Consider the following 23,419-nt stretch of genomic DNA (forward strand, 5'->3'; position numbering starts at 1 on the left):
CTCCAAACTTTACACAGCCTAATAGATCCGAACCCTCCCCATTGACTCTCCTTCGTCTCCCTCCGCGCATGTTCCGAGCATCGCACGACACATGTACCGTATCGACAGAACGCGCATCATCATCATGCCTTCAGGGCTCATAGAAGGCGTGCCAACGGAAAGGCCCAAGCTACGAATACACTGGATTTGACCTATTCTAGCCTACTTCTGAGCAACGTCGCGCATGACAGGTAGAAGCAGGTGGCTGTCGAACCGGCCCCCAAACCAGACGTTGACCTTTCCCACGCTATGCGAGGGGGCCCTCCTCCTGGCCGCCGCCGCATTCCCTCCATAGGGCCGCCCTTGCAAGACAAGCCGGAGAGTCTCGCCCTTGTCCCAGATCGTCGCCGACGGCCACAGCTCCACGTTTGCCTCCACAATGTCGCTCTGCCGGAGCCATTGACGCGCAGAGTGGGTGTGGACGGGCAGCTCTGGCCGGCTCTTGTCCTCGTCCAGGGCCCTGTGCGAGATCCGCAGCCAGCCCAGGGCCGCGGGCGCATCGGCGTCCTGGGTGCTGCTCCAGAAGTCGACGACGGCGCCGGCCGCGTCGATCTTCTCCACGGCCACAAACAGATCCGTGTCGGGGAAATCCATGGCCTGGATCCATACCTTGAGAGAAGCGTGGCCGGTGATCTCCGTGGTGTCCGTGAAATGATGGGCAAAGACGACACAGGAGCCTTGATGGACCACGTGGGAATGTCGATTCGCGTCCAGTCGGCCACCTTGGACTGCCACAGCTCGTCGAAGAGTGGATGCTCCAGCATGAGCGCGCCATGGTCCTCGCTCTTGCCGAGCCCGTTGCCGGTCAAGATCATCCAGAATTGCTGGAGTGGAACACAGGGGATGCCGCCCTGGCCGTTCACCTCACGGTACACGTCCGATATCCCCTCCCAGATGAGGAGGGCTTTCAGATGCGGCGGTCTCAAGACAGCTGTCTGGTACGCCGACATGGCGTAGTACGACACGGCGCCCCAGCCGACGCTGCCGTTGGACCAGCTCTGCTGCGCAGTCCATTCGACAACGTCGTAGCCATCTCGTCCTTCCTCAGGGGACAGGAAGCACGCACCGTCGCCCTCGCTCCACCACGTCCCACGGGGATCGACTATCACCAGGGCGTACCCCCACTCACCGCACCACCTCAGGGGATCGGGCAGTTCCCAATGGGTATGCTCGCTCATCGTACTAAAGTCCACGCCCATGTTGGACATGAGGTCGACTGGCGTCGCCCCGTGCTTTCCAAAGGGCGCAAAGAGGACGATGGACGGAGACCGGATAGACTCGTCGGCCGGTCGAAACACGTCGGCGTAGATCTTGACGCCATCGCGCATGGGGATCGTGAGGTCCTTCTCGAGGAGGGTCTTGCCGTCTCGGAGCGTGCTTTTCTCATACTGAAGCGGCGGCGCGGGCTTGAGAGGTGGCATGGGCTGCGCAAGGACGAGCGTCAGTTCATGTGGACACGCATCACGGTCGAGGCTGTCACGTTGCTCTCACTTGGGTGGGATGGTGGCTTGTGCGCCATGGTGGGTTAAAGTCCTTGGTGTGCGTCTCCGGCATTGTCGGTAATGAAGTCAAGGTCGTGCTGTTCTTTTCAGCTCTGCTATTGGGTCTTGTCTGCTACACGTAGTGAAGCCCTGGTCCTGCGTCTGTCTTATACATTGTCCGCTCTCGCGGCCGAGTCGGGGATCGGGCCGACGGGCTCTTGGGTCGACCGACGCGGCATCCGCGGGGCCCCACAATATACCCATCATTTTGCGGGGAAGTGGGGTGTCGGGGACCGTCCGACTCGGACTTGAAGATGCCACCGGTTTGACTCGCGACGACTTCATGCTGCCAAAACATGCGCAGCATAGCCACGAGAAGCCAGAGCGGAAAGAGACCGTCACGAAAGTCAAGGATAGAAGCGGCTGCCCAAGGCAAAAGCAGACCGAGCGCGGAACGTGGGCTCATCATGCCGGGCTCTGTCGAGACCTGATATAATACTTGGAGCTCCCGCTTCACCGTCCGTCCCGGGACCCTACACTCTCCGTCTTTCACGAGAACATACTTTGTACCCCGTACTACATCCAACATGGCTGCCGTCTCCTTGCCCTCATTCGTCAAATATCTGCGCGCGTTCAATGCCCGCGACTACGACACGCAACACGCATTCTACGCCGACGATATCACCCTCAACCTTCCCTATGTCGAGCCCCTCGTGGGCAAAGACGCCATCACGGCGCAGTACGCCCAGATCCACCCCATCGCCGACGAGGCGGTCATTCCCATGGACATTGTCTACAATGGGCGCACCTTCATTGTGCCCAAGCGGACCATCTTCCGGCTCCGCCAGGACGTCCCCGAGCTCATGGGGCTGAAGGATCTGAAACGGGGCGACGTCATCGTGTATACGGCCTATCTGCAGTACTACTTCAACAAGGAAGGGAAGATCCGGCAGATTGACCTGACGACGCTCTCGGATGAGCGCCAGCTCGGGCCCAGGCTGCTTCTCAGGGGCACGGACTTTGTGGAGGTCGTCGACGGGTATCAAAAAGCGGCGGCGGAGGACTTTGGCGTCTGGGATACCGCTGCCATGAAGGGGACAGCTTGGCTGGACTGAGGTAGGGACTCATTGAAATATAGCATACCACATGGAATGAATATATCAAATGCAATCGCGGATGCGCTGCTGCGGTCATCCTTCAGGCTAGACTTTTCAATGCGCACTACAGCTTTTGTTTCCGCCAATGTCATGGCGAGTGATAGAGTCACGAGCAGACTTGAAGAAATGTTGGATGTGAATAAATGGCTGAAGGCGATAGTTGGAAAGACTGGTCTATGAGATGCGCGCCGGGAATAACGGCACGAGTAGTCCAGAGCGACCCTTGTTATATGTGTCATGCATGGTCACTCGTCAAGATGCCAATGGTGGTAGCCGCTTTCGAGTGCCGCTTTCGAGTGCCGCTTTCGAGTGCCGCTTTCGAGTGCCGAGTTGTTTGCTGGGAAGCCTAGACCAGCTTGGCCGAAGGATAGACTCTCGCGGAGTGGCTCAGACCATTGGAAGGTACAATGAGAAGACCCTTACCGCTCCTTTACGTTCCTCTTATCAGGTACCTGCAGATCAGCTGCCACCTATCTACGTATGTAGCCACATCCGATCTCGTAGCCTTTGGTCTGTCAATGCATTGTTGCCTGCACCCCCAATGCTATGACAAACGTCAAGTATCACGAGGAGGCGGAACCCGGTTACCCGGCATCGTACGCATCCGCTTCACTATTTCGTTTAACCTCTATCGCTTCAACGCTACATGTATTCAAGGGACTGTGGATTGTAAGTTAGAAGAACCCGCTTAGATAGCCTGAACTTTATTCCCCGAAGGACATGGGCCTTACCCGACGCCATACCCGACGATTTTGCTCAAGTCAAGCCGCCCATCCCGACTGTTGGATCCCTTATATTATCATCAGGGTCCTGGTCTGCAATCAATTGATCTTTCCCAAACTCATCACTTTAGCTTCAATCCCAGATCAGAACAACCAGAGCAGCCACTCGCTTGCGCGTCATCTCACCCGCACTTTCAACATGACTGCTGCGCACTCTGCAAAGACCGACCTAGTCATTCGCGCCGGCACTGTCCACTCTCTAGATACAGGTGCTCCGATCTACAAATCCATCGCATTGCGAGACGGGCGTATTGTGGCGGTGTCTGAGGACTTGAACGGCCTGGATGGCTATATCGATACCGAGACTCAGGTTATCAATGAGCCAGAACACACCGCGCTGCCTGCCTTCGACGATACCCACACTCACTTGATTTTCGCTGGGCTCGGTCACTTCAGCGTCCCCGTACACCAAGCCACCTGCATTGATGATCTTCTAGCACTCCTGCGCCAACATGCCTCAAAGACCGAACCAGGCTCATGGATCACCACGACCGCCAACTGGCAAGAGTATAATCTCAAGGAGCGGAGATTTCCAACCGCTCTCGAGCTTGACGGCGCTTCAAGGACACATCCGATCGTTCTGCGGCGAGGCGGGCACAATATTGTCGTCAACTCGCTTGCCCTCAAGCTCGGGGGCATAACAACCGCGAGTACGAGCCCGCCTGGCGGTAAAATCGGTCGTACAAACGACGGTAGTCTCAATGGCCATCTGCAGGATCAAGGAATGATGCCAATCCTTCGCCTGCTGCCTCAGCAGACTCTTGAGCAACGAATCATTGGCCTCGATGCTGCTTCGGCGGCGTATGCAGCCAAGGGCATTGGTTGTGTTCGAGACTGTGCTGTCCCCATTTCCGATGTTCCTGTGTTGATGGCGGCACGTGAAGCTGGCAAACTACACATCCGGGTGCGGGCTCTAGTTTCATCCATTGGCATGACGTCGTCCGTTGCCGTTACTGGTCTTCTAGATCAGATGGAAGAATATCGACATTTGCAGCACGACAGCATGTTGTCCATATGGGGTGTCAAGTTCACCATGGACGGGGGCATTGAAGCTGGCGCGACCAAGGAGCCTTATGAAGGCCGACCTGACGAGGGCTGCTGTGGCCCAACTGACTTTCGCGGCATTCTATCATGGGATGTCAGCAAGATGGTTGAAGCCATGGATGTCGTGCTTCGAAGAGGTTGGAGGATTGGAACCCATGCATACGGGGACAGGGCCGTCGAAACACTGCTCGATGTCTACGGCCGGCTTCAGGAGAGACATCCTAGCTTGCCACCCCACAGTCTGGTCATGGAGCATGGAGCTCTCGTCGACCCAGCCACGCAGGCACGAGCTGTTCGGATGGGGATACCTGTAACAATTCAGCAACCTCTACTTCACGATGTCGCCGCCATCCAGTCGCTCTACTTTGGAAAAGAGCGAACCGCTCGGCTTTTTCCAGCTCGCAGTTGGCTCGATGCCGGTGCGCTCGTTGGGGGAGGCTCTGACTACCCTATCGGTCGGTTTGGCGCGATGCGTTCGATATGGGGTATGACCACTCGAACAACTGTTGCCGGAGTTATGGGTATCGAGCACGCCATCACATGCGATGAGGCGGTGGCATTACATACTACGCAGGCGGCCGAACTGCTCAATGAGACAAGTCTTCGTGGAACTCTCACACCCGGTAAATTGGCTGACTTGACCATCTGGCCAATTGATCCGCTGGCAAATCAGGATTTGCTTGAGTTGAGGGATCTTGAACCGTCGTATACGATCATAAATGGTTGTATAGAGCATGCGCCGGGAAAGAGTCTAGTATAGCAATCGCGTGCATGGAGGTCGACATTCGTTTCATGTTCTGTTCCTATTGACTATAATAAGTACCAGCGGGAGATTGGACACTACGGCGTTTCCACGCCGCACAGCTGGTTCACGGATCCCAGCTCAGCGGAAGCGAGAGTTGTCTACTAGAGTGCAGAGTCGCGCTAACGATAAGATTATTCCGAGATTTCAAATGACTTTTCGAATGGAGAGTTCGTGTATTAAATCCGCGTCAAGAATTGCGTTAAGAAAGATCAAAAGGTGTGGCCGAGCTTCAGATGTGGCTGAACTAAGGCTGATGAAGCCAAAGGCCGCTAACCCGATTCATCGAGCCAAGCACGTGACAGCCACCCGTCATTCGGCCCCAGCCGAAGCCACCCTTTAATATTCCTACGACATGCGGCGAGTCCCGTGCGCCACGCACGCACAATCCCGCGCCGTGTGGAATGCAGGACGTCAATTGACTTTACCGTCTCCTGGCTTGCTTCCGTGCGATCCCGTGGGCGCATGATCCTGCTACCGTTTCGGGACTTGTTTTCGACTGCCCGCCATTTCATCGCCTTGTCACATCACGCCACTCACGCCCGACCCAGCATCATGGCCAGACGAGAATCACACCACGCGTCGGACAGGGCAGGATGTGACCATGATGGCTTCGGATGAGGTAGGATCACGACCTCACGGCATGCGAGTATATAAGCCTGTGTGACGGTGTGCTGGTGATGATGACCAACACGAGCAACACAACAAGTTGAGCATCACAGTCACACACACGCACACACACACACTACAAGTACACCAAGTACCCAAGTCACAAACACAATGGCAGCACCAACCGCAGCACACATCCGTCCTTCTGGCGCCGCGGCCAGAGTCGTTCCCTTTCTCGTCGTCGCCGGCTCTGGTGAGTCCTCCCTCCCCCCAGGGACACGCCTACAACTCACTAACAACAGACGACAGTCTCCATCGTCGCCCACTACGTCGGCTCCCAGCTGAGCCGGTCGCGGAACGTCATGGACAGCCGCTTCGCGCAGTACAACAGCACCCAGAGCGAGGCGCAGCGTCGCAGAACCTTTGAGGGCAACACGCACCTCGACCCGAGGACGAGCCTGTTCAACATCCTGGGGCACTAGAAGAGACAGTGCACTTCCAAGGGGACATTGCACTTCAAGGCGTTCAGGATAGATTTCGACATTGGATTTTTGGCACAGCATCAGCCGGGGCATACGTGTACATACAGCCACAAACAAGATTTATTTCACCTTTTCCCACGAATCTCCCAGAGCCTCTCCGATACGCGGATTTCTCCTCACCGATCATGCATATCTTCCGGGCCTGATTGGGCGGCTGAATCGTCGCTTGAAGTTGGGGATCCCCCCCCCTCATGCATCCGGGGTTACATGGCGAATCCGGGGCATGTCTGGTTCTCCGCACGCTGCACATCTTCTCCGTGCCCATTGACATGGGCCACGGCACTTTGATGCCGGTTGACGATGGCCCGAAGGACGAGACGTGATAATATTCTTCCACGTATGGCGCAGGCCAGCTGGATGACAGGCCTACGTACTCACTTGTTAGCAGACGCGGCTCATATAAGACCCAATTGGCAGCAAGTCGAGCGTCAGGATGAATCAGTCGCAGCATCCATTGATCGCAACACACACTCATCATGCGTGTTCAATCGATAGCAGCAGCCGCTGTGGCGCTGCTCTCTCCCCAGTCCCACGCCGCTCGCCCCGAGGGCCTCCCCGAGCGGCCCATCCTCGAGCCATCCCCCTACCACGCTGGCCAGGCCCTGCCCGTCTCGCCGCCCCGTGACGACGACCGCTTCTGCCACGTCCGGGCGGGCTGTCACCCACGCGACGACGCCGCGCCACGCATCCTCAAGGCCTTTGAGGTGTGCAACGATGGCGGCACCGTCGTGCTCGACCAGGTATACTGGATCGGGTCGCCGCTGGACCTCACCTTCCTGAAGCACGTCGACGTGGTCATCACGGGCGAGGTGCACTTTGACGACACGGACGTGTACTACTGGGCGGACCACAGCTTCAAGTACCCCTACCAGAACACGAGTGCGTTTTGGCAGATTGGCGGCGAGGACGTCAACATTTACGGCGACCTAAGCAACGACCAGTCCCTGATCGACGGGCATGGTCAGGCGTACTGGAAGGAGATTGAGACCAACACGACGGTGCGTGGGCATGCTATGCTATGAGGGGTTGCCTTTCTCTGACAATTCCATGTGTAGCTACGCCGACCCCTTCTATTCGTCTTTGAGGGCCTCGAGGGCGGCTCCATGTCCAACTTGAGGATGCGCAATCCCCCTTTTGTGAGTTGATGCTTCGTATAGGGGTGGATCATGGCTGACTGTGTGGACAGTGGTTCAACCTTATCGCCAACAGCACCGACATTATCGTCAGCAACATGGATCTGGAGGCTGTGGTGAGTCACTCCTGAGTGCTGGCGGGGACAGACTTGATGCTCATGCTGGACAGGCCACAGATGGCGTCAAGATTGCCAACTCGGACGGCTGGGACACGTACCGCTCCAACCGCGTGGTCATCCAAGACTCTGTCATCAACAACACTGACGGTACGAGAGAGCGTCCTGCCTTCTGAGACACGTACAGTCCACTGACACTGACCAGACTGCGTCTCGTTCAAGCCCAACAGCACCAACGTGGTCGTGCAGGGCCTCGTGTGCCACGGCTCGCACGGCATCAGCATCGGCTCGCTGGGGCAGTACAAGGGGCTGACGGACATTGTCGAGAACCTGCACATTTACAACATCTCCATGAGCAACGCCAGCGACGGCGCGCGCATCAAGGTCTGGCCCGGCATCGAGACGGACTTTCAGGACAACCTCAACGGCGGCGGCGGCCTCGGGTGGGTGCGCAACGTGACGTACGACCTGTTCCACCACGAGAACAATGACCGCGCCATCACCATTACGCAGTGCTACGGGCAGAAGAACCAGACGCTGTGCAACGAGTTTCCAGTGCGTTTGGCCTCTGCGCTTGACGAAGGACGGATGATGCTGACAGATGAACTAGGCGAACCTCACCATCGAGGACATTACTATGAAGAACATGTGGGGTACCACGTCGGGTGCGTACGATCCCCGTGCCGGCACGCTCGTGTGCAGCGCGGACGATGTGAGTTGTGTCCTTGTCACTCCATGTGATTTGATGTACTGATCGTGTGCAGCGATGCAGCAACATCCGGGTAGAGAACGTGACGGTCACCGTCCCGAGCGGCGAGTCGCCCGTCTACGACTGCTTGCACGTGGACGAGTCGCTGCTGGACTTGACGTGCGTCGCGCCCGTGATCGACAGGGACACGTCCCAGGGCTGATGGTGTCGAGTGGCACGGGGAGGACGTTGAGCGTGCAGCTGGGACACTGCGGTTTAGAAGGGACACAACTACGTACAGAGTGAGAACAGTAAGCATGAATGTGCACTGCAATATAAAAAGGGCGATGGTAGACTGGACACGGCTCGTCGAATTTGGCTTGGCGGTTGTGCTGCGTGGAGCAGCTTACGCGTACACGCTCCGTAGGGCTGGAGCCGCTGGACGTCATGCGGCTCCATTTCAGGAGGCCTTTCTAGCTTACATGTAGGCTTTTCACCTCAGCGGTTCTCACAGACTCTCATCATATACATACTGAAGACTGGCATGGCCATCTGGCGAGTGGGCACCGGCTCGACAGGGACGAGCCTCCCTGCGGTCCCGGCAGCAACAGGGCACATGGAACGGTACAACGACAAGTACGTGATTGTGTACGATTTCAAGAACGTCGGTACGTCCTGTCAGCCAGCCAGCCAGCCAGTCAAGCACACGCTGACCGCATCCAGACACCGAGACAGCCGAGCGCGAGGTCACCGCCATGATCGACGACCTCGAGACGGCTGGTCTCCTGACGGAGGCGCGCGCTGGCTATGAGCAGACTCTGCTCGTCTTTGTCAAGGCGCCACGCGAGCTGCTGGGCAAATACGTCTACCGCTCGAGGTACGGTTGGCCATCTCCCCCTCTGCTGGTACCATGCTAAGTCTTGCCCAGGGTCAAGGACTGGCTCTACGGAATCGTCCAGACGCACCCTGGCGGCACCAAGGACTCGATAGTAGACGGCGACTTTGAGGCCGAGGACCTCCTCTCCGTCTACCACCTGGTGAACTGGCCCAAGGACCGCGGTGGCGCCGGCATCACGCCCGGGCTCGGACAGTGGGAGAACGTCACGTCCATCTTCCCGCTGCACAACGAGGCGGCCAACCAAGCCCTCCTCAAGCACGTCAGCCGCCGTCTGTTCCTGACCAACGAGGACCTGGACCGCATCCGCGACCTCCACGGGTCCAAGGTAGCCTTTTACTTTGCCTTTATCCAGACGTACCTCGTGTGCCTCACCTTTCCCGCCGTCACGGGCGTCCTCACCTGGTACCTCGGCGGCCGCTACTCGCTGACCTACGCCATCCTCACCTGCATCTGGTGCACGGTGACGCTCGAGTACTGGAAGGTGCAGGAGATTGACCTCAGCATCCGCTGGCGGGTCCGCAACGTGGCCTCGGTCAAGGTGAACCGGCCGCAGTTTCAGTGGGAGACCATTGTCGTCGACGGCGCAGGCGAGCCGCGGCATCACTTCCCCCGTCACAAGCAGGTCCTGCGCCACCTGCTGCAGATCCCCTTTATCGCGCTGTCGGCGGTCCTCCTGGGCGCGCTCATCGTGGCCGTCTTTGCGCTCGAGATCCTCCTGTCCGAGAGCTACACGGGCGGCTACCAGGGCGCCGTCGAGTACGTCCCGACCATCATGCTGGCCCTCGTCCTGCCGCGCATCAACGGCCTGCTCGAGCGCGTCGCCGAGGCCATCACCGACTACGAGAACCACCGGACCGCGGACCACTACGAAATGTCCCTGACGCAGAAGAACTTTGTCCTCAGCATCATCACAAACTACCTGCCCATCCTCATCACGGCCTTTGTCTACGTGCCCTTTGGCGACGAGATTGTGCCCTGGCTGAGCGCCCACACGAGGAGTCTCCTGGGCCAGTTTGGGCATCGGTTCCTCGCGGAGAGCGATGGCAGCGCGCACGCCGTGGGAGGCGTCGTCGACGCGACACGACTGCGGGACGAGGTCATTGCCCTCGCGCTCACGGGCCAGGTATCGTCCTTTTTCGAGGAGAACGTGCTACCTGTGGCGAAGCGCAAGCTGCACGACTGGTACCGTACATACCGCGCGCCAACAACAGCCATACCAACGACAGACGACGTCCAGCCCTTTGAGCAAGAGGAGGCGCGCTTCCTGCGGTCGGCGCGGGACCAGGCGACGCGGGCGCCGTACGACGTGCAGGAGGACATTGCCGAGATTGTGCTGCAGTTTGGCTACCTCGCGCTCTTCTCGCCCGTCTGGCCGCTGATCAGCATCGGCTTCCTGGTCAACAACATTGTCGAGCTGCGCACCGACCTGCTCAAGATCGCCATGGAGCACCAGCGACCGGCGCCCGTGCGGAGCGACGGCATCGGGCCGTGGATCAGCTCGCTCGACTTTCTGACCTGGGCCGGCAGCCTGTCGACGGGGGCCATTGTGCACCTCTTTGGGGCGAGCAGCATCGGGGCCGGCGCCTGGTGGGCGCTGCCCATCACCATCTTTATCAGCGAGCACATCTTTACGGGATTCCGGTCGCTGGTGCGGTACGCCCTCCAGCGCGTCGGGTCCGCGCACATTCGCCGCGAGAGGGACGAGCGGTACGCCCTGCGGGCCCGGTACCTGCGCGAGATGGAGGCCGGCGAGGCGGAGGAGCAGAGGCGACGTGGAGGCGGCGGCGCGCAGCTGAGCGTGACCGAGAAGGAGCGTAGAAAGTCGGTTCGTATCATGGGCGGCGAGGCCTTCTTTACGCGCCAGATGGAGCACGGGGCGAGCACGACGGCTGGGCTGAGCCTGATCAGGGCGTGTCGGGGAGTCGGGGCTGGCGAGGAGCACGAGGATGACAAGTCGCATCTAGACTGATGAGTGTGTACGTACGGAGTACTTGTAATCCTATGGCTAAGCGCTCCTTTAGTTAGTCCTATGGCTCGAGTGGAGGAGGAGGAGAAGAAGATATAAAAGGTTCCGTCTCTCGTTCAGGAATATAGACCCTGTGTAATGTTCATTGAGTACTAATTTGGGCCCGCGTCTTTCAATTCCAGCCTCCATATCTCCCCCATGATCTTGGGCCCCCAAAGATCGTGCTCCTCCGTCTCGACAACCTCGAAGCCAGCCCGCTGGTAGAGACGTCGCGCGCCAAGCAGGGCAGCCTGCGTCCAGAGGGAGACGGACTCGTAGACCGCCTCTGTGGCAAAAGCAACAAGAACGTTCAGAAGGGCCGTGCCAACGCCTGTCCCACGAGCCTTGTCATCCGTGAAGAGCAGACGGAGCTTGGCGGCGCGGACGTCGTCGCGGTCCTGTACGAGGGCGACGCAGCCCATGAAGACGCCGTCCCTCTCGGCGATCCAGCACCTGTCGCGCGCCGGGTGAAAGTGGTCGAGAAAGTCGGCGATGGAGCGACCGAGGAGGGCCTCGAAGCGCTCGTCGTAGTTCCAAGGGGGCGCGCAGAACTCGGCGCTGAAGCGGTGGGCGATCATGCACATGTCGCCCGGGCGGTGGGTGCGGATGGTGAAGGGGCTGTCGTGGGCGGCCATGTCGGCCACGGGTGCTGTCAAAGGTTTGTGAGAAGCTGCATTTATGTAGATATATATATATATGTATTATATCCGTAATAGTTGGACGGATCTGCCAAGCAAACGCGCCAAGCTGTCAACCTAGTCTTGTCAACTGTAGGGCGCGACTTGTCAGCCATCCTGGCGGCAGCATGCAGTTGGATGGCGTAGCATGTCGATTGTCAGCCGACAGCTGCGACGGTTGCCACAACACGAGACAGGTGCACCATCCAAAGCGCCAGTCGATGTATAACAAGGCGGCGAAGGTGTGTAAGGAGAGGGATGAGACTGGAGACTGGGCTGAGCATAAGAGTATAAACTGTAGCGCTTGTAGCTGTGAAAGCCGCTGTGAGAGCGCTGTGGCCCAGCGGTCCAGGGCCCTGCGGCTCCGCCAATCAGCGCCGCGCATGCGTCGAAATCCTGCCATATTGGGAAAGACGCCCCACCGCGCTGTTTTACAAGTAAGTGTCTGGGGAGGCTCGATCTGGGGAATCGGTTACCCCAGATCCAGTGAGTGAACTCAATTCAATACACCTTCATTCTAGCTTGATAGTATAAAAGGAAATTTGTCTCTTACAGTTAGAAGCGGCCTTGCTCGGCCGAGCTCGGACTCCCGTCGGATTTTACAGATACAAACTGGGACTTGCTTAGTTCTCTTTCTCGCCTGCCGCTCGTACAGCGAGCCCATTAACACCATCACAGCGCCGCATATCCGAGGCCTATCCCTTGATAGTCCTGTGTCCATGATCTGCTGAATTGATTCTGCCTCGTGACTCGCATATCCGAACAACGAGTAGCATAAAGTCCTCGCGTCGCAGCTCGGTCGCCGCTCCTCGCGCCGAGTCGTCCCCAGGCAATAGTCCCGGTACATGCATATGGCCCCGCTTCGCCGGCATCTTATTGCCGTCTCATGCACATAAGCGCACATTCACGTATAAACACATCCATATATATATAACATGTCAATGAACGAACTATCACGACATTCACTCACCTGCTATCGATGAGCATCCATCCGCCTCACCTCTCTGCTCCGCCCAACCATACGCAAATGTCCCACCTCTTAAGATCATCCATCGCCCAGCTCGGCCGCAAGACCGCGTCCCGCGCCATGTCCTCCTCCTCCCCAGCCGCCGCAGACACATGGTCCGCCAACCAGTACTCCAAGTTCCTCGGCGAGCGCACACAGCCCTCGCGCGACCTCCTCGCCCGCGTGCCCCTCGCCCAGCCCCGGCGCATCATCGACCTGGGCTGCGGGCCCGGCAACTCCACCGCCGTCGTCGCCGCGCGCTACCCCACCGCCGACCTCGCCGGCGTCGACACCTCCCAGGACATGCTCCGCAAGGCCAGGGAGACCCTCCCCGGCGTCCCCTTTGACCTGGCCGACGTCACCACCTTTCAGCCCCCCGGCCCCGTCGACCTCTACTTCTCCAACGCCGTCTTCCAGTGGCTCCCCAACGGCACCCGCCTCGAGGTCCTCCAGCGCCTCGTCAGCCACCTCGCCCCCGGCGGCGTCCTCGCCTTCCAGGTCCCCTTCAACATGACAGAGCCCTCCCACCGCGCCATGGCCGACGTCGCCCACGCCCCCGGCACCCCCTGGGAGGACACCATGCGTCGCGCCGGCATCAAGCGCGACCAGTTCCCCGCGCCCATCGAGCTGTACGACGGCCTCCAGCCCCTGTGCGCCGACGTGCAGATCTGGTGCACCACCTACTTCCACGTCCTCGAGAACCACGAGGCCATTGTCGAGTGGGTCAGGGGCACCGGCCTCGCCCCCTACCTCACCGTCCTCGACGACGCCCAGAGGGAGGGCTACCTCGCGGCCTATCTCGAAAGGGTCAAGGAGGCCTACCCGGCGCAGGCGGACGGCAAGGTCATGCTGCCGTACCCGCGGCTGTTCGTGGTGGCCACCAAGTCGGGAGCCTGATCTCGCAATGAGCGACGTGTACGCAGTACTCCTCATTCATCTGGACATCACCAGCCCAGCGTCAGGGCGGAGACGAAGTAGCCATTGGCGAGATGCTGCTCTTCATGAAGAATGAAGCAACGAGTTATTGGGTTCGAGATCACCCCATTTCGTCCCCGTAGGCAGCCTCTTTGTGCGTGGCCAAGGGAAAGTTCGGCGTCATGTGCACCTGGCAAGTCACTCGGGGTGTCGATGCTCGGCCTCAGACCAGCCGTCATCAAGCATCAATCGCAAAGATGAACAAAGTTTCATGTGATTAGACTAGTACGTAAGTTGCCGATGACGGCTCGCCCGGGTCGAGGGAAGAGGGACGTTTCAATGCAAATCGTGGAGCGTGGGGTCCGCCGTATTGTGTCGTCCCTAAAATAAAATATGGGTCCATTTCAGGTGTTTCGACAACGTGGCATGGGTTATCAATGCAAAGTGCAGATGCAGTGTTGATAACGAGAACCCAGGAGCTCGGTCGAGCGCAGAACGAGACTCGACCAGACCACAGAGATCTACGTATACGTACTCGCAATAGCTGTCAGTGTCAACTTGGTTGCTGGTGCGGCTCAATGTAACATGGCGCTGCGAGCTAATCACAGACGCCAGCCAGCCCGTTGACTATCACGAAGAGTGGAGGGGCAGGCGGACGCCCATTGATAGGTAATTGATGGGATGGGGTCGGTCTGCAACATGTGGCGCTTGCGCTGGCACGTACCCCGGACGGCGAGAAGTGTGATGTGTTGTTGGCAATCGTGCGTACTTGCTGGTGTCCGTCAATCGAGCGACGGGTTGTCGGCTGGTCTGAGGGAGATGGGCTGGACTGGACGTTGGCGAAACGTTACATTGTGGACCCCGTGAGAGACGCGGGAGCGGGCGCGGTGCGGGTGCAACAGGTGCGCGTCTGTCCTGGGACTGGGAGTCGGGGCTCGGCATGGGGCCCTGCTTGCGTGCATGGTGGAGCGATAGGGGATGGCTGGAGATTGCTCGGACGGTCGTTGTAACTTGTGGTGAGGTTGTGCGCGCTCCAGCCCATGTTGCTCCCAGACTGAGCCAGGTGTATCTGTAGATGATGGATGAGAAACTGAGCTGGACATGGAGTTGACTATTTTGCCCTTCTGTGCCTCGGAGGCAGGAGCGCAACTGATTCTTGCCCACACGAGGCCCCAGTGCTGCACGCACCGACGGATGGCTGGCGATCGGCGTGTCTTGGCGGCCAATCACAGCGCCCAGCATTCGGTCCTTCGCAGCACCTTATCTGGGGTAACGCCAGACAAGGGACTGGAGGTTGCAGCCACTGCAGCGGCAATTGTCGGGCGGTTTTCTACTGTACAGTAGCAGGACCAGCACGCACAATCGGATTCTGGGCGGGTGGTGCAGTGCCAGTGGGATGGATGATGGGACTGGACCCACCCGTATCACGGGGTCGCGTGCGCGCAGTTGCAGTCGTTGCAGTGAATCCCCATTGTGCCTGCCTTATCAGCCTCATCTGTCAATACACGTAGACAGGCAGGCGCGACTAGAGCCAGGCATCACCGAGATCCGTCATTCCAAGACTGAACTTCATGAACGACTCGAGGCTTCAAGTGAGTGTGCTCTCTTCGCCTACTCTGCTTCCATGTCCTCACCATCTCACCAACACATCTGGCATGCGTCCCGACTGAGGTGTGCTGCAAACCCCTTGTTGGTTGGCTCCCTAATTACCTGCCATTCTGTACGAGCACGCTCGTTGCGTCCCTCGCCCATGGCTCGTTCCAGCTCGACTGGCCATCCTCCTCCTCCTCCTCCTCCTCACCACCACCGGCCGGCTGTCACGTAGCTCTGGCTCACCCCGTCTCAAGCCACTGCCACTAGATACTACCTCACTAGACGGGCCAGAGACCCCTGCTCGCGACCCTTTTTTTTTTCTTCCCACCCAAACTGCTTCTATATATCATTCTTCCTCCCCCCCTCCCCCGGCTCTGGTACGACGACTCTTTAGATCTGCACGCGCTCGATCGCTCAACTAATTCATGAGCCGACAGACAATCCAGTCAAGCCAGGATCGACAGTCAACTACCTGATTGGAATAACCAACTCCGCCTCCCTCTCTTCTCACCCTCCCATCAACCACCACCTGCTCGTCGTCGCACGCGCTCACTCACCACTTTCCAACCACACAATGGCCGACGAGAAGAGAAACGAGGTCACCAGCGGCCCGGCCACAGAGGTCCAGCGTGACAGCGACGCCCACTCGGACGTCTACGTTGACCGCCCCAATGGCTGGATCTACCGCGGCTTCAAATTCCGCGGCAAGGAGATCTGGTACGCCTCGCCCACCATCCAGCTGCTCATGGTCTCCCTCGTCTGCTTCATGTGCCCCGGCATGTTCAACGCCCTGAGCGGCCTCGGCGGTGGCGGCCAGGTCGACGCCCGCGCCCAACAGTACGCCAACACCGCCCTCTATGGTGTCTTCGCCGTCGTCGGCTTCTTCTCCGGCACCATCGCCAACGTCCTCGGCCTGCGCCTCACCCTGTCCTTTGGCGGCCTCGGCTACGCCCTCTACGCCGCCTCCTTCCTCGCCTACAACCACATCCAGAGCTTCGCCTTTGTCGTCTTCGCCGGCTGCTTCCTCGGTGTCTGCGCCGGCCTGCTCTGGACCGCCCAGGGCGCCATTATGATGTCCTACCCCCCTGAGAAGCTCAAGGGCCGATACATCTCCTGGTTCTGGGTCATCTTCAACATGGGCGGCGTCATCGGCTCGCTCATCCCCCTCGCCCAGAATATCAACAAGACCTCGGGCGCCGTCACCGACGGCACCTACGCCGGCCTCATCGTCCTCATGTTCATCGGCCTTGTCCTTGCCATGTTCCTCGTCAACGCCGACAAGGTCATCCGCGAGGACGGCACAAAGGTCATCCTCATGAAGAGCCCCTCGTGGAAGACAGAGTTCATCGGCCTCTGGGAGACCCTCTACCGCGACCCCTGGATCATCCTCCTCTTCCCCATGTTCTTCGCCTCCAACATCTTCTACACCTACCAGACCAACGGCGTCAACGCCATCATGTTCAACATCCGCACCCGCTCCCTCAACGGCCTGCTCTACTGGCTCTCCCAGATCGTCGGCGCCATCGTCTTTGGCTACGCCCTTGACTTTCCCAACGTCCGCCGCAGCCTGCGCGCCAAGATCTCCTTTGCCGTCCTCGTCGCCCTCACCATGGGCATCTGGGGCGGCGGCTACGCCTGGCAGTCCAAGCAGGTCAGCCGCGCCGAGGCCTCCACCGACGAGTACAAGGCCAACCACCTCGTCGACTGGACCGACGGCGGCGAGAATTACATTGGCCCCATGTTCCTCTACTTCTTCTATGGTTTCTACGACGCCGTCTGGCAGACCTGCATGTACTGGTACATGGGCGCCCTCTCCAACTCGGGTCGCAAGGCTGCCAACCTCGCGGGCTTCTACAAGGGGTAGGTCTCTTCACGTCCTTTTCTTTCTTTTACCCGTATGCTAACACGCGCTTCTCTAGTCTCCAATCCCTCGGTGCCTGCATCTTCTTCGCCCTCGACTCCCAAAAGATCTCGTACGATACCCTCTTCACCATCACCTGGGCCATACTCGGCGCCAGTCTGGTCGTCGGTGCCCCCGTCATCTTGACCCGCATCAAGGACACCGTCAGCGTCGAGGAGGACCTCAAGTTCTCCGACGAGACCATTGAGGATGTCGTCGTGGGCATCGACGACAAGAGGGCTGGGACCGCGTAAATATTCATCGTTTAATACTTGGTGTTCTTGATCAGTCGGACATGGGGGTTGAGGGAGTAGTTAATTCGGACTACCTAGGCTAGTTAGGAATCTCATATATGCCTACTACTAGCAGATACGCGCAGCCACACAGTGAGTGAGTGCTGTATCATGCAAATACCACCGAGTGCTGGACAATCGCTTTGCCGTGAATCAGAGCGCTTGACATTGAATACACTTTCATTTCATCCTCGCCGCCTATGCAAGCTACATCTCTGCCTTCATGTGCATCCCCTAGCAACTCCGTCAAAATAGCACACTCCCTTTTTGGTGTCCCCAGGCCCAGAGCCTGCATCCATGTCCATTTCCATTGTCCCAATGCTGCCCAATGTAGCGCGTTACCAGTACAAACGCCAGAGTCCCGCTCCAATTCAAATAACGCCTTGAAACAACATAATACGCCGATTCTGCTTGCGCAGTGCCTTGGTCTCCCTGCCCCGGTAACTGTGCCATTGAAAAAAAAAATTGATAAAAGAACAAGTGTGTGCGTCTCGCGTAGAGTGTTTAAAAATGGGTATCATGTAAGAATGTGCGTGAATGTGCAACTGGTCGAAATATGTTCACAAAGATACACGCCGAGCACCAGGCCAGACGGCAAATGCCGATTATAGAGGCGCTGGCGTGTTGGTCTGGCTGCGCTCACGCGTCATCCAGCCAAAAAAGTCACCGCGGGATGTCGTGGGTGTCGGCATCGGCGTCTGCTCAAGGGGTGTGCGAGGTACAGTCTCGCGAGGCTCGAGAGCAAGACTCTTGCGGTAGTTCTCGCGCTGCACGTTCACCTTGTCGCTTTCACGCACGCCGTCGATCTGCACCGTCAACCACTCCTGCATGTCTGCGTGCTCTGCCAGTCGGTAAGGTATCTGGAAGCGCTGCAGCTCGCCAATGATCTTGGCGGTCAGGGAGTGCTTGTCAAAGTTGACGACGGTCAGCCCACTGGCTCGTTGATCCCCGGTCTCGCTTCCGTGGGCCATCTGTCTTGTCGCTGGATTGCCCACCTCAACAAAGCTCAGGTCCGTCAGGTACATGCCGAGGAAAGGGAGGCACGGTGAAACATGGTCATGCAGGCGAGCACGGAGCGCTTTGTAGTTGAATGATGTGTCAGACACCTCCTGCAAAGGCGTCAGGGTGTCCTTTCGCTTTGTCGAGATGAGATCCCACGTCTTTCGCAGGCGGCTGATTGTAGTGCTCTGAATAGTGCACATGATGGCCAGGAGGCAGTCGTAGTTGTGCAGCTCGTAGCAATGGTTGGCGGTCTTGATCCACTGCTTGATGACCGCGGCGCGCTTCTTGATCTCCTCGTTGTGCAGGATGGTGCACGCGACCCAGTTGGAAATGCCTGTAGTCAAGGAAGACATGGCCTTGACATGGGGTGTCTCGACGCCTCCGTTCTTCATCCACTTCTGGGCCAACAACTCCTCGGGCATGATCGAGCTGAAGATGCTCATTTGCTTGACCGTAAGTTGACGCGCCAGCTCAAGAGGATCAAAATCCAAGATGCTAGGCGTGTTGCCTCCAGCCTTAAAGGCGTTGAGGGCATTTTGCTGACTCCTCGACATGATTGGGGGCGGCAGTGGTGTGTCACTGGCAATGTGCTGTGCAATAGCAGTATTGGTCTTGCCCATGGACGACACGAGCCGGGGCACTAAGCAGGTGCCGCTCGAGACCCGTTTAGCCAGCTCGACCAAACGGCGACCCGTAGCAGCCGGGAGGACGTGGCTCAAGCGACCCTCTGCGAAGGGCAGAATGAGGACAAGTGCCTCGCGGTCTGTCTCATCACGCCAGTGAGTCTCGAGCCATCCCTTGAAAAAGTTGTACACGCGGAGACGAACGGGCCCGGACATGCGGGGGCTGTCGCCGACATAGTCGAAGCGGTCAATCAGGGCCTCGGCTAGCTTCGTGGGCGTACAGAACAGACGGAACGTCAAGTAGAATGTGGACAGGAAAACTGTGTCGGGCGCCGCTTCATGCGTTGTGAGACGCTCGACCAGAGCCGGCAACGAGCCGCCCGTCACATGGCCTTCCTTGTTGAACATGAGCTCGTGCACATATGTCTTCTCCATGAGCCGTGACTCTACTTCTTCTACCTCCTCAGTGAGAGTTGAGCTAGCGGTAGCACTCAGCTCCGACACGGAAGGTTTCGGCCGGGGTACAAGAGTGTGGTCAGGGGTTGTGGCACGGGTCGACGCCTGCGAGACGATACTGGTCTCAGAATCGCGGCTGAGGTAGGTGGCGCTGCTTCCGGCGCTGGAGGCGATCATACTGTCAACGCGGGACGAATGATGATACTCATGATCATGAGGGTTCTCCGTGGCCGCCGATGGCAAAGTAGTGGAGAGCTTGGGCAGCAAATTGAGTCTGCTCGTCCCTTGGCTATGCTGGGATTCGGGGCGCGAGGGAGGCGGTGAGGGGTTCGCTTCCTGGGAAAGTTCCATAGCCGGAATTTCGGGCAGCGGCTTGTCCAGTGAAGGTGTGTGTGCATGGCGAGGACCAGGTGTTCGCGAGCCTGCCGTACCACTTGACTCTGCCGCGCTGGCAGTCTCCGATAGACCAGCGTGGGACTGTTTCCGCTCGCGCATGCGGGCGGCTGCGTCGAGGATGCTAAGATCCATGTCGAGTCCGCTGCTATCCAGCTCCACGAGCTCAAAGTCGCCCAGGCGCTCGATAGCATTCCGCACCTTGGCAATGCAATCACCGGCAGAGCGAACACAGCCTGTGGCGGACATGAGCAGCTCTTTGTTTCCGTTCGGCATGATAAGGTCCTCCTCGGAAGCAGCTTGCACCAGACTGTCCCGTGCCGCATACACTAATTCATGGATTCTCTCGCAGAGGATAGAGCGAGCCAGCGCCAGAGCAGCGCAATTCGAGTGGCTGTGGGTGCCGACAGCATCGACAACTGCCAAAAGCTCACTGCCACTGCTCGCGCATTGCTTGATGGCCGAAGCCAGCTCGGGACAGGACTGAGATTGAAGAGATAAGCGCCCGATGAACGAGCCAATGTGAGATAGAAAGGCGTCGTGGCTGCGGCTCAGACGTTCGGACACGAGGAACTGAGGCCTAGTGTAGGAGGAGGGCCCCGCCAACGAGACACGGTGCGACAAGCTGGACGATACGCGGTGTCCTTGAGGGGAGGATTCGTTGCGGGTTGGTGGGCGAGAGAACGACGAGAGACGTCTGTTCAGTGGCAGAGGGAAGGCCTGCGATAGGTCGAAGGAAGAGGCGACTGATTCCTCCGTTACAGTGTCCATGACCCGTACGGAGGCGGGCGCGCGATTCCTCCTTTCCTCCTCCAACGTGTCGATGAGCTGGACACCTTTGAGTACGATCTGGCAGGCCTTGAGAACCATTTCGTCGCAAATATCATTGGGGTCTTGCGGTGGGTTCAGTGTCCCATCCTGCAATTCTTGCATTTTCCTGGCAGCGCGGACGAGGGAAGATGTCTCTGAGGTGATGTCCTTGCGACATCTCCGCAAGAGGTCACTGCGTTGCACCGTACTTGATTCCTTGTGCAGACAGTTTGTGCGTTGTAGGAGGTGACGGATACCAGCAATCATGCCTCGCAGGTACTCCTGGGAGCTAAAAAGCTCCCGGTCATTGATTGATGGACTTCGCAGCAAGTCCCAGAAGTTCAGGAGAGCGTGAAGAAGACTCCGAATTTCTTCCGGCTCATATGATTCACAGTAGTTGGTTGGTACCCATCCTCGAGAGCCGGTCGCCAGCAGCGTGCCATCCGCCCAGCCAGTCGTATGTATCGAGTGTACCATCAATATATCGCCTCGGTCCAAAGGCATTGTAATGTTCGAATCATCCAATGCTGAGTTGTCGAAGGGATAGTGAGCGCGCAGGAAGTTGTGGAACGTGGGAGGCCCCTGGTCTTCCGAAAGATCCTCCTGTGAGGAGCTTGGTGTTTGGGGGGGCGTCATCTCGGATTGCATGTACGGGTACTGCTGAGTCCCGCCGTGGTTGAGTCGATTCAGCGCGAGAGGAGCGACCTGTAGGCTGGGTCGATTCGATCCGCTGTCCTGCATGTTGTGGATGAAAGGGTTTTTATCGTTCAGATCATCGAAGCGTAAGCTGAAGCCAGACTAAGTGGCTTCGCAATCGTCAGCGGCCCGGCCGGGGGCATGTATCTTGTGTCGAGGGAGTTTGTAGTGCTGCAGCAGCGCTAGTTGTGCAATGTCAGAAGAAGAACGCTTGCCATTGACAATGTGTAGATGGGGAACGACGCGATCTGTGTCTGTCGATTGTTGTGGTGGGCTGGAGCTGGAATGGAAGGAAGGCGGTCCTGACGGGTTGAGGGGCCAGGAATGGGAGATGGCAGGAATGACGTTCAGTTCCTCGACCCACGACGACCGGTCCTTCTTCTTTCCAGGAAAGCGCACGCGTTACGATCCCAGCTGTTGAATCTTCTTGAAGCTTACCTACTTAGACTGTGGTGGGGGATCAATTGATGCCGTGACTCGTGAGATGGTCGGCCTCGCCCTATGTGTTGCGTTGGGCAGTCGCCAGGGAGCTGCGGAATCGACACGAGCGAGCAATGAAAGAATGCTCCAAGCACAGCGAGCGTATACTGCAATCAAGTTTCCGATAGAATGGTGTAGTTCGCCCTCGAAGGCATGCAAAAGCGACTGGAGAAGAAGACGAAGATCGATCAGAAGAAAATCTCACCCAAGGACGGGTTTCCGGGGATGGACGAGGTGTTATTCTCGAACCTGGGCCCTTAAACTTGGCGGGCGCAGCAGTGTGGTTGTGTGGATGAACCCCCCCGGCAGCAACCCAAGAGTCGATTCTCACTCTCAGTCCGTCCCTGGCGGTCTCACCCCCACTCCCACTCCGTCGTCGTGATGCGAGCACCCCGTCGTTGTGATGAAGCCGCAGATGCAGACGTGGAGTGGGACCAAAAGGTTCTTTGAGCAGGGGCTGCTTAGCGGGTGCGCTACTGAAGGGTGGCTAGCTCCAGGGGCAGCTTCCCTTGTCCATGTCTAGCTTCGCAAGCCCTGGCAGGGATGGGCTGGGCCGTGGTCTATTGGACCATGGCACTTTCTCCCGGATCCCATCACATCTTCCGCGGCGCATCAATTGCCAGAGCCAACCGGTGATAAATTATAATAACTCATGTTGGACGCCAATGGACCCAAAGCTGCGGTATCGTCCATTCGACCTAATAGTACTGTAAAAGCCGCGCAGCTTGTCGTCGTCATGCTGGGCTCGCAGAACTTGCTGAGCGCTAGTGACTGTCGGACTCAGGATGTAGGATCATATTGCTCCCTTGCTGACTGATTGATTGATTGACTGACGTCTGAAAAGGCTGTGACAGCTGGCGGAGTGTGATGCATAAGGTATACGTAGCTTGCATATACGTAGCTTCAGACACGAATCGAAGAGAGTCCGAGCCGGTTTGACTACGTAACAAAGGTCGAGACAGCGGCGATCACAATGGACAACTCATGGCCCAACCACGATCTCCTGCCATGTCTGACCTATGTCTGCCACGGGCAATTGATATGGCCGACACGGTGGTCTTCTGGAACAGTTATGTGAAGAGGGGGGAGTATGAGCCCGTTTCCAGGGCAATCCGCAGCTTGTGTGCCTCGAATGATGTGTCGTGTCTCGCAGCACGGCCTACCGTAGGCAAAGGCTGTATGTAGCTCAATCAATCGTCTCTGCTGCCGTTGAGTGAAGCTCTATCCGTACCACTCACAGCATTGCCGGTTGATGGTTACACTGCTGGCGACGCAAAGT

At 58.1% G+C, this 23,419-nt stretch overlaps 10 protein-coding genes across 10 annotated transcripts; 7 read left to right on the plus strand and 3 right to left on the minus strand.

Moving 5' to 3' along the window:
- Positions 1–201: 201 nt before the first annotated feature.
- Positions 202–1,593, minus strand: F5Z01DRAFT_633538 (Alpha/Beta hydrolase protein; the record flags this gene model as incomplete). The annotated part of the gene is made up of 3 exons (XM_046261965.1): positions 202–672; positions 711–1,463; positions 1,531–1,593. 3 exons carry the CDS (start codon positions 1,591–1,593, stop codon positions 202–204), a joined length of 1,287 nt encoding a protein of 428 aa, XP_046121536.1.
- A 514-nt stretch (positions 1,594–2,107) lies between these two features.
- On the plus strand, positions 2,108–2,635 carry F5Z01DRAFT_671206 (uncharacterized protein; the record flags this gene model as incomplete). The annotated part of the gene is made up of 1 exon (XM_046264674.1): positions 2,108–2,635. The coding sequence occupies one exon, from the start codon at positions 2,108–2,110 to the stop codon at positions 2,633–2,635; it is 528 nt and encodes a 175-aa protein (XP_046121537.1).
- A 515-nt stretch (positions 2,636–3,150) lies between these two features.
- Positions 3,151–5,668, plus strand: F5Z01DRAFT_646496 (amidohydrolase family-domain-containing protein). The gene has a single exon (XM_046262910.1). The coding sequence runs from the start codon at positions 3,398–3,400 to the stop codon at positions 5,261–5,263; it is 1,866 nt and encodes a 621-aa protein (XP_046121538.1). The 5' UTR covers positions 3,151–3,397; the 3' UTR covers positions 5,264–5,668.
- Positions 5,669–5,992: 324 nt separating this feature from the next.
- Positions 5,993–6,538, plus strand: F5Z01DRAFT_646498 (uncharacterized protein). Its single transcript, XM_046262911.1, has 2 exons — positions 5,993–6,167; positions 6,224–6,538. Exons 1-2 carry the CDS (start codon positions 6,086–6,088, stop codon positions 6,394–6,396), a joined length of 255 nt encoding a protein of 84 aa, XP_046121539.1. The 5' UTR covers positions 5,993–6,085; the 3' UTR covers positions 6,397–6,538.
- Positions 6,539–6,932: 394 nt separating this feature from the next.
- Positions 6,933–8,616, plus strand: F5Z01DRAFT_671208 (exopolygalacturonase; the record flags this gene model as incomplete). The annotated part of the gene is made up of 7 exons (XM_046264675.1): positions 6,933–7,454; positions 7,512–7,592; positions 7,643–7,705; positions 7,759–7,855; positions 7,911–8,260; positions 8,316–8,417; positions 8,470–8,616. 7 exons carry the CDS (start codon positions 6,933–6,935, stop codon positions 8,614–8,616), a joined length of 1,362 nt encoding a protein of 453 aa, XP_046121540.1.
- A 126-nt stretch (positions 8,617–8,742) lies between these two features.
- Positions 8,743–11,335, plus strand: F5Z01DRAFT_404009 (calcium-activated chloride channel-domain-containing protein). The gene is made up of 4 exons (XM_046259519.1): positions 8,743–8,877; positions 8,932–9,070; positions 9,117–9,270; positions 9,322–11,335. Exons 2-4 carry the CDS (start codon positions 8,938–8,940, stop codon positions 11,258–11,260), a joined length of 2,226 nt encoding a protein of 741 aa, XP_046121541.1. The 5' UTR covers positions 8,743–8,877; positions 8,932–8,937; the 3' UTR covers positions 11,261–11,335.
- A 74-nt stretch (positions 11,336–11,409) lies between these two features.
- On the minus strand, positions 11,410–11,931 carry F5Z01DRAFT_671210 (acyl-CoA N-acyltransferase; the record flags this gene model as incomplete). Its single annotated transcript, XM_046264676.1, has 1 exon — positions 11,410–11,931. The coding sequence occupies one exon, from the start codon at positions 11,929–11,931 to the stop codon at positions 11,410–11,412; it is 522 nt and encodes a 173-aa protein (XP_046121542.1).
- Positions 11,932–13,000: 1,069 nt separating this feature from the next.
- On the plus strand, positions 13,001–13,876 carry F5Z01DRAFT_671211 (trans-aconitate 2-methyltransferase; the record flags this gene model as incomplete). Its single annotated transcript, XM_046264677.1, has 1 exon — positions 13,001–13,876. One exon carries the CDS (start codon positions 13,001–13,003, stop codon positions 13,874–13,876), a length of 876 nt encoding a protein of 291 aa, XP_046121543.1.
- A 2,185-nt stretch (positions 13,877–16,061) lies between these two features.
- On the plus strand, positions 16,062–17,641 carry F5Z01DRAFT_616135 (major facilitator superfamily domain-containing protein; the record flags this gene model as incomplete). Its single annotated transcript, XM_046260896.1, has 2 exons — positions 16,062–17,347; positions 17,407–17,641. 2 exons carry the CDS (start codon positions 16,062–16,064, stop codon positions 17,639–17,641), a joined length of 1,521 nt encoding a protein of 506 aa, XP_046121544.1.
- A 644-nt stretch (positions 17,642–18,285) lies between these two features.
- F5Z01DRAFT_616768 (ras guanine nucleotide exchange factor domain-containing protein) lies at positions 18,286–21,600 on the minus strand (the record flags this gene model as incomplete). The annotated part of the gene is made up of 1 exon (XM_046260932.1): positions 18,286–21,600. One exon carries the CDS (start codon positions 21,598–21,600, stop codon positions 18,286–18,288), a length of 3,315 nt encoding a protein of 1,104 aa, XP_046121545.1.
- Between the last annotated feature and the right edge of the window lie 1,819 nt (positions 21,601–23,419).

The sequence above is a fragment of the Emericellopsis atlantica genome (genome assembly GCF_019669845.1).
Source record: "Emericellopsis atlantica unplaced genomic scaffold F5Z01scaffold_4, whole genome shotgun sequence".
NCBI lineage: Eukaryota > Fungi > Ascomycota > Sordariomycetes > Hypocreales > Bionectriaceae > Emericellopsis > Emericellopsis atlantica.

Coding starts and splice junctions, on each gene's coding strand:
- F5Z01DRAFT_646496 (XM_046262910.1), top strand. CDS start 3,398: ATGGGCCTTACCCGACGCCATACCCGACGATTTTGCTCAAGTCAAGCC.
- F5Z01DRAFT_646498 (XM_046262911.1), top strand. CDS start 6,086: ATGGCAGCACCAACCGCAGCACACATCCGTCCTTCTGGCGCCGCGGCC. Junction 6,168..6,223: donor TCTCGTCGTCGCCGGCTCTG/GTGAGTCCTCCC, acceptor AACAGACGACAG/TCTCCATCGTCGCCCACTAC.
- F5Z01DRAFT_404009 (XM_046259519.1), top strand. CDS start 8,938: ATGGCCATCTGGCGAGTGGGCACCGGCTCGACAGGGACGAGCCTCCCT. Junction 9,071..9,116: donor CAAGAACGTCGGTACGTCCT/GTCAGCCAGCCA, acceptor GACCGCATCCAG/ACACCGAGACAGCCGAGCGC. Junction 9,271..9,321: donor AAATACGTCTACCGCTCGAG/GTACGGTTGGCC, acceptor AGTCTTGCCCAG/GGTCAAGGACTGGCTCTACG.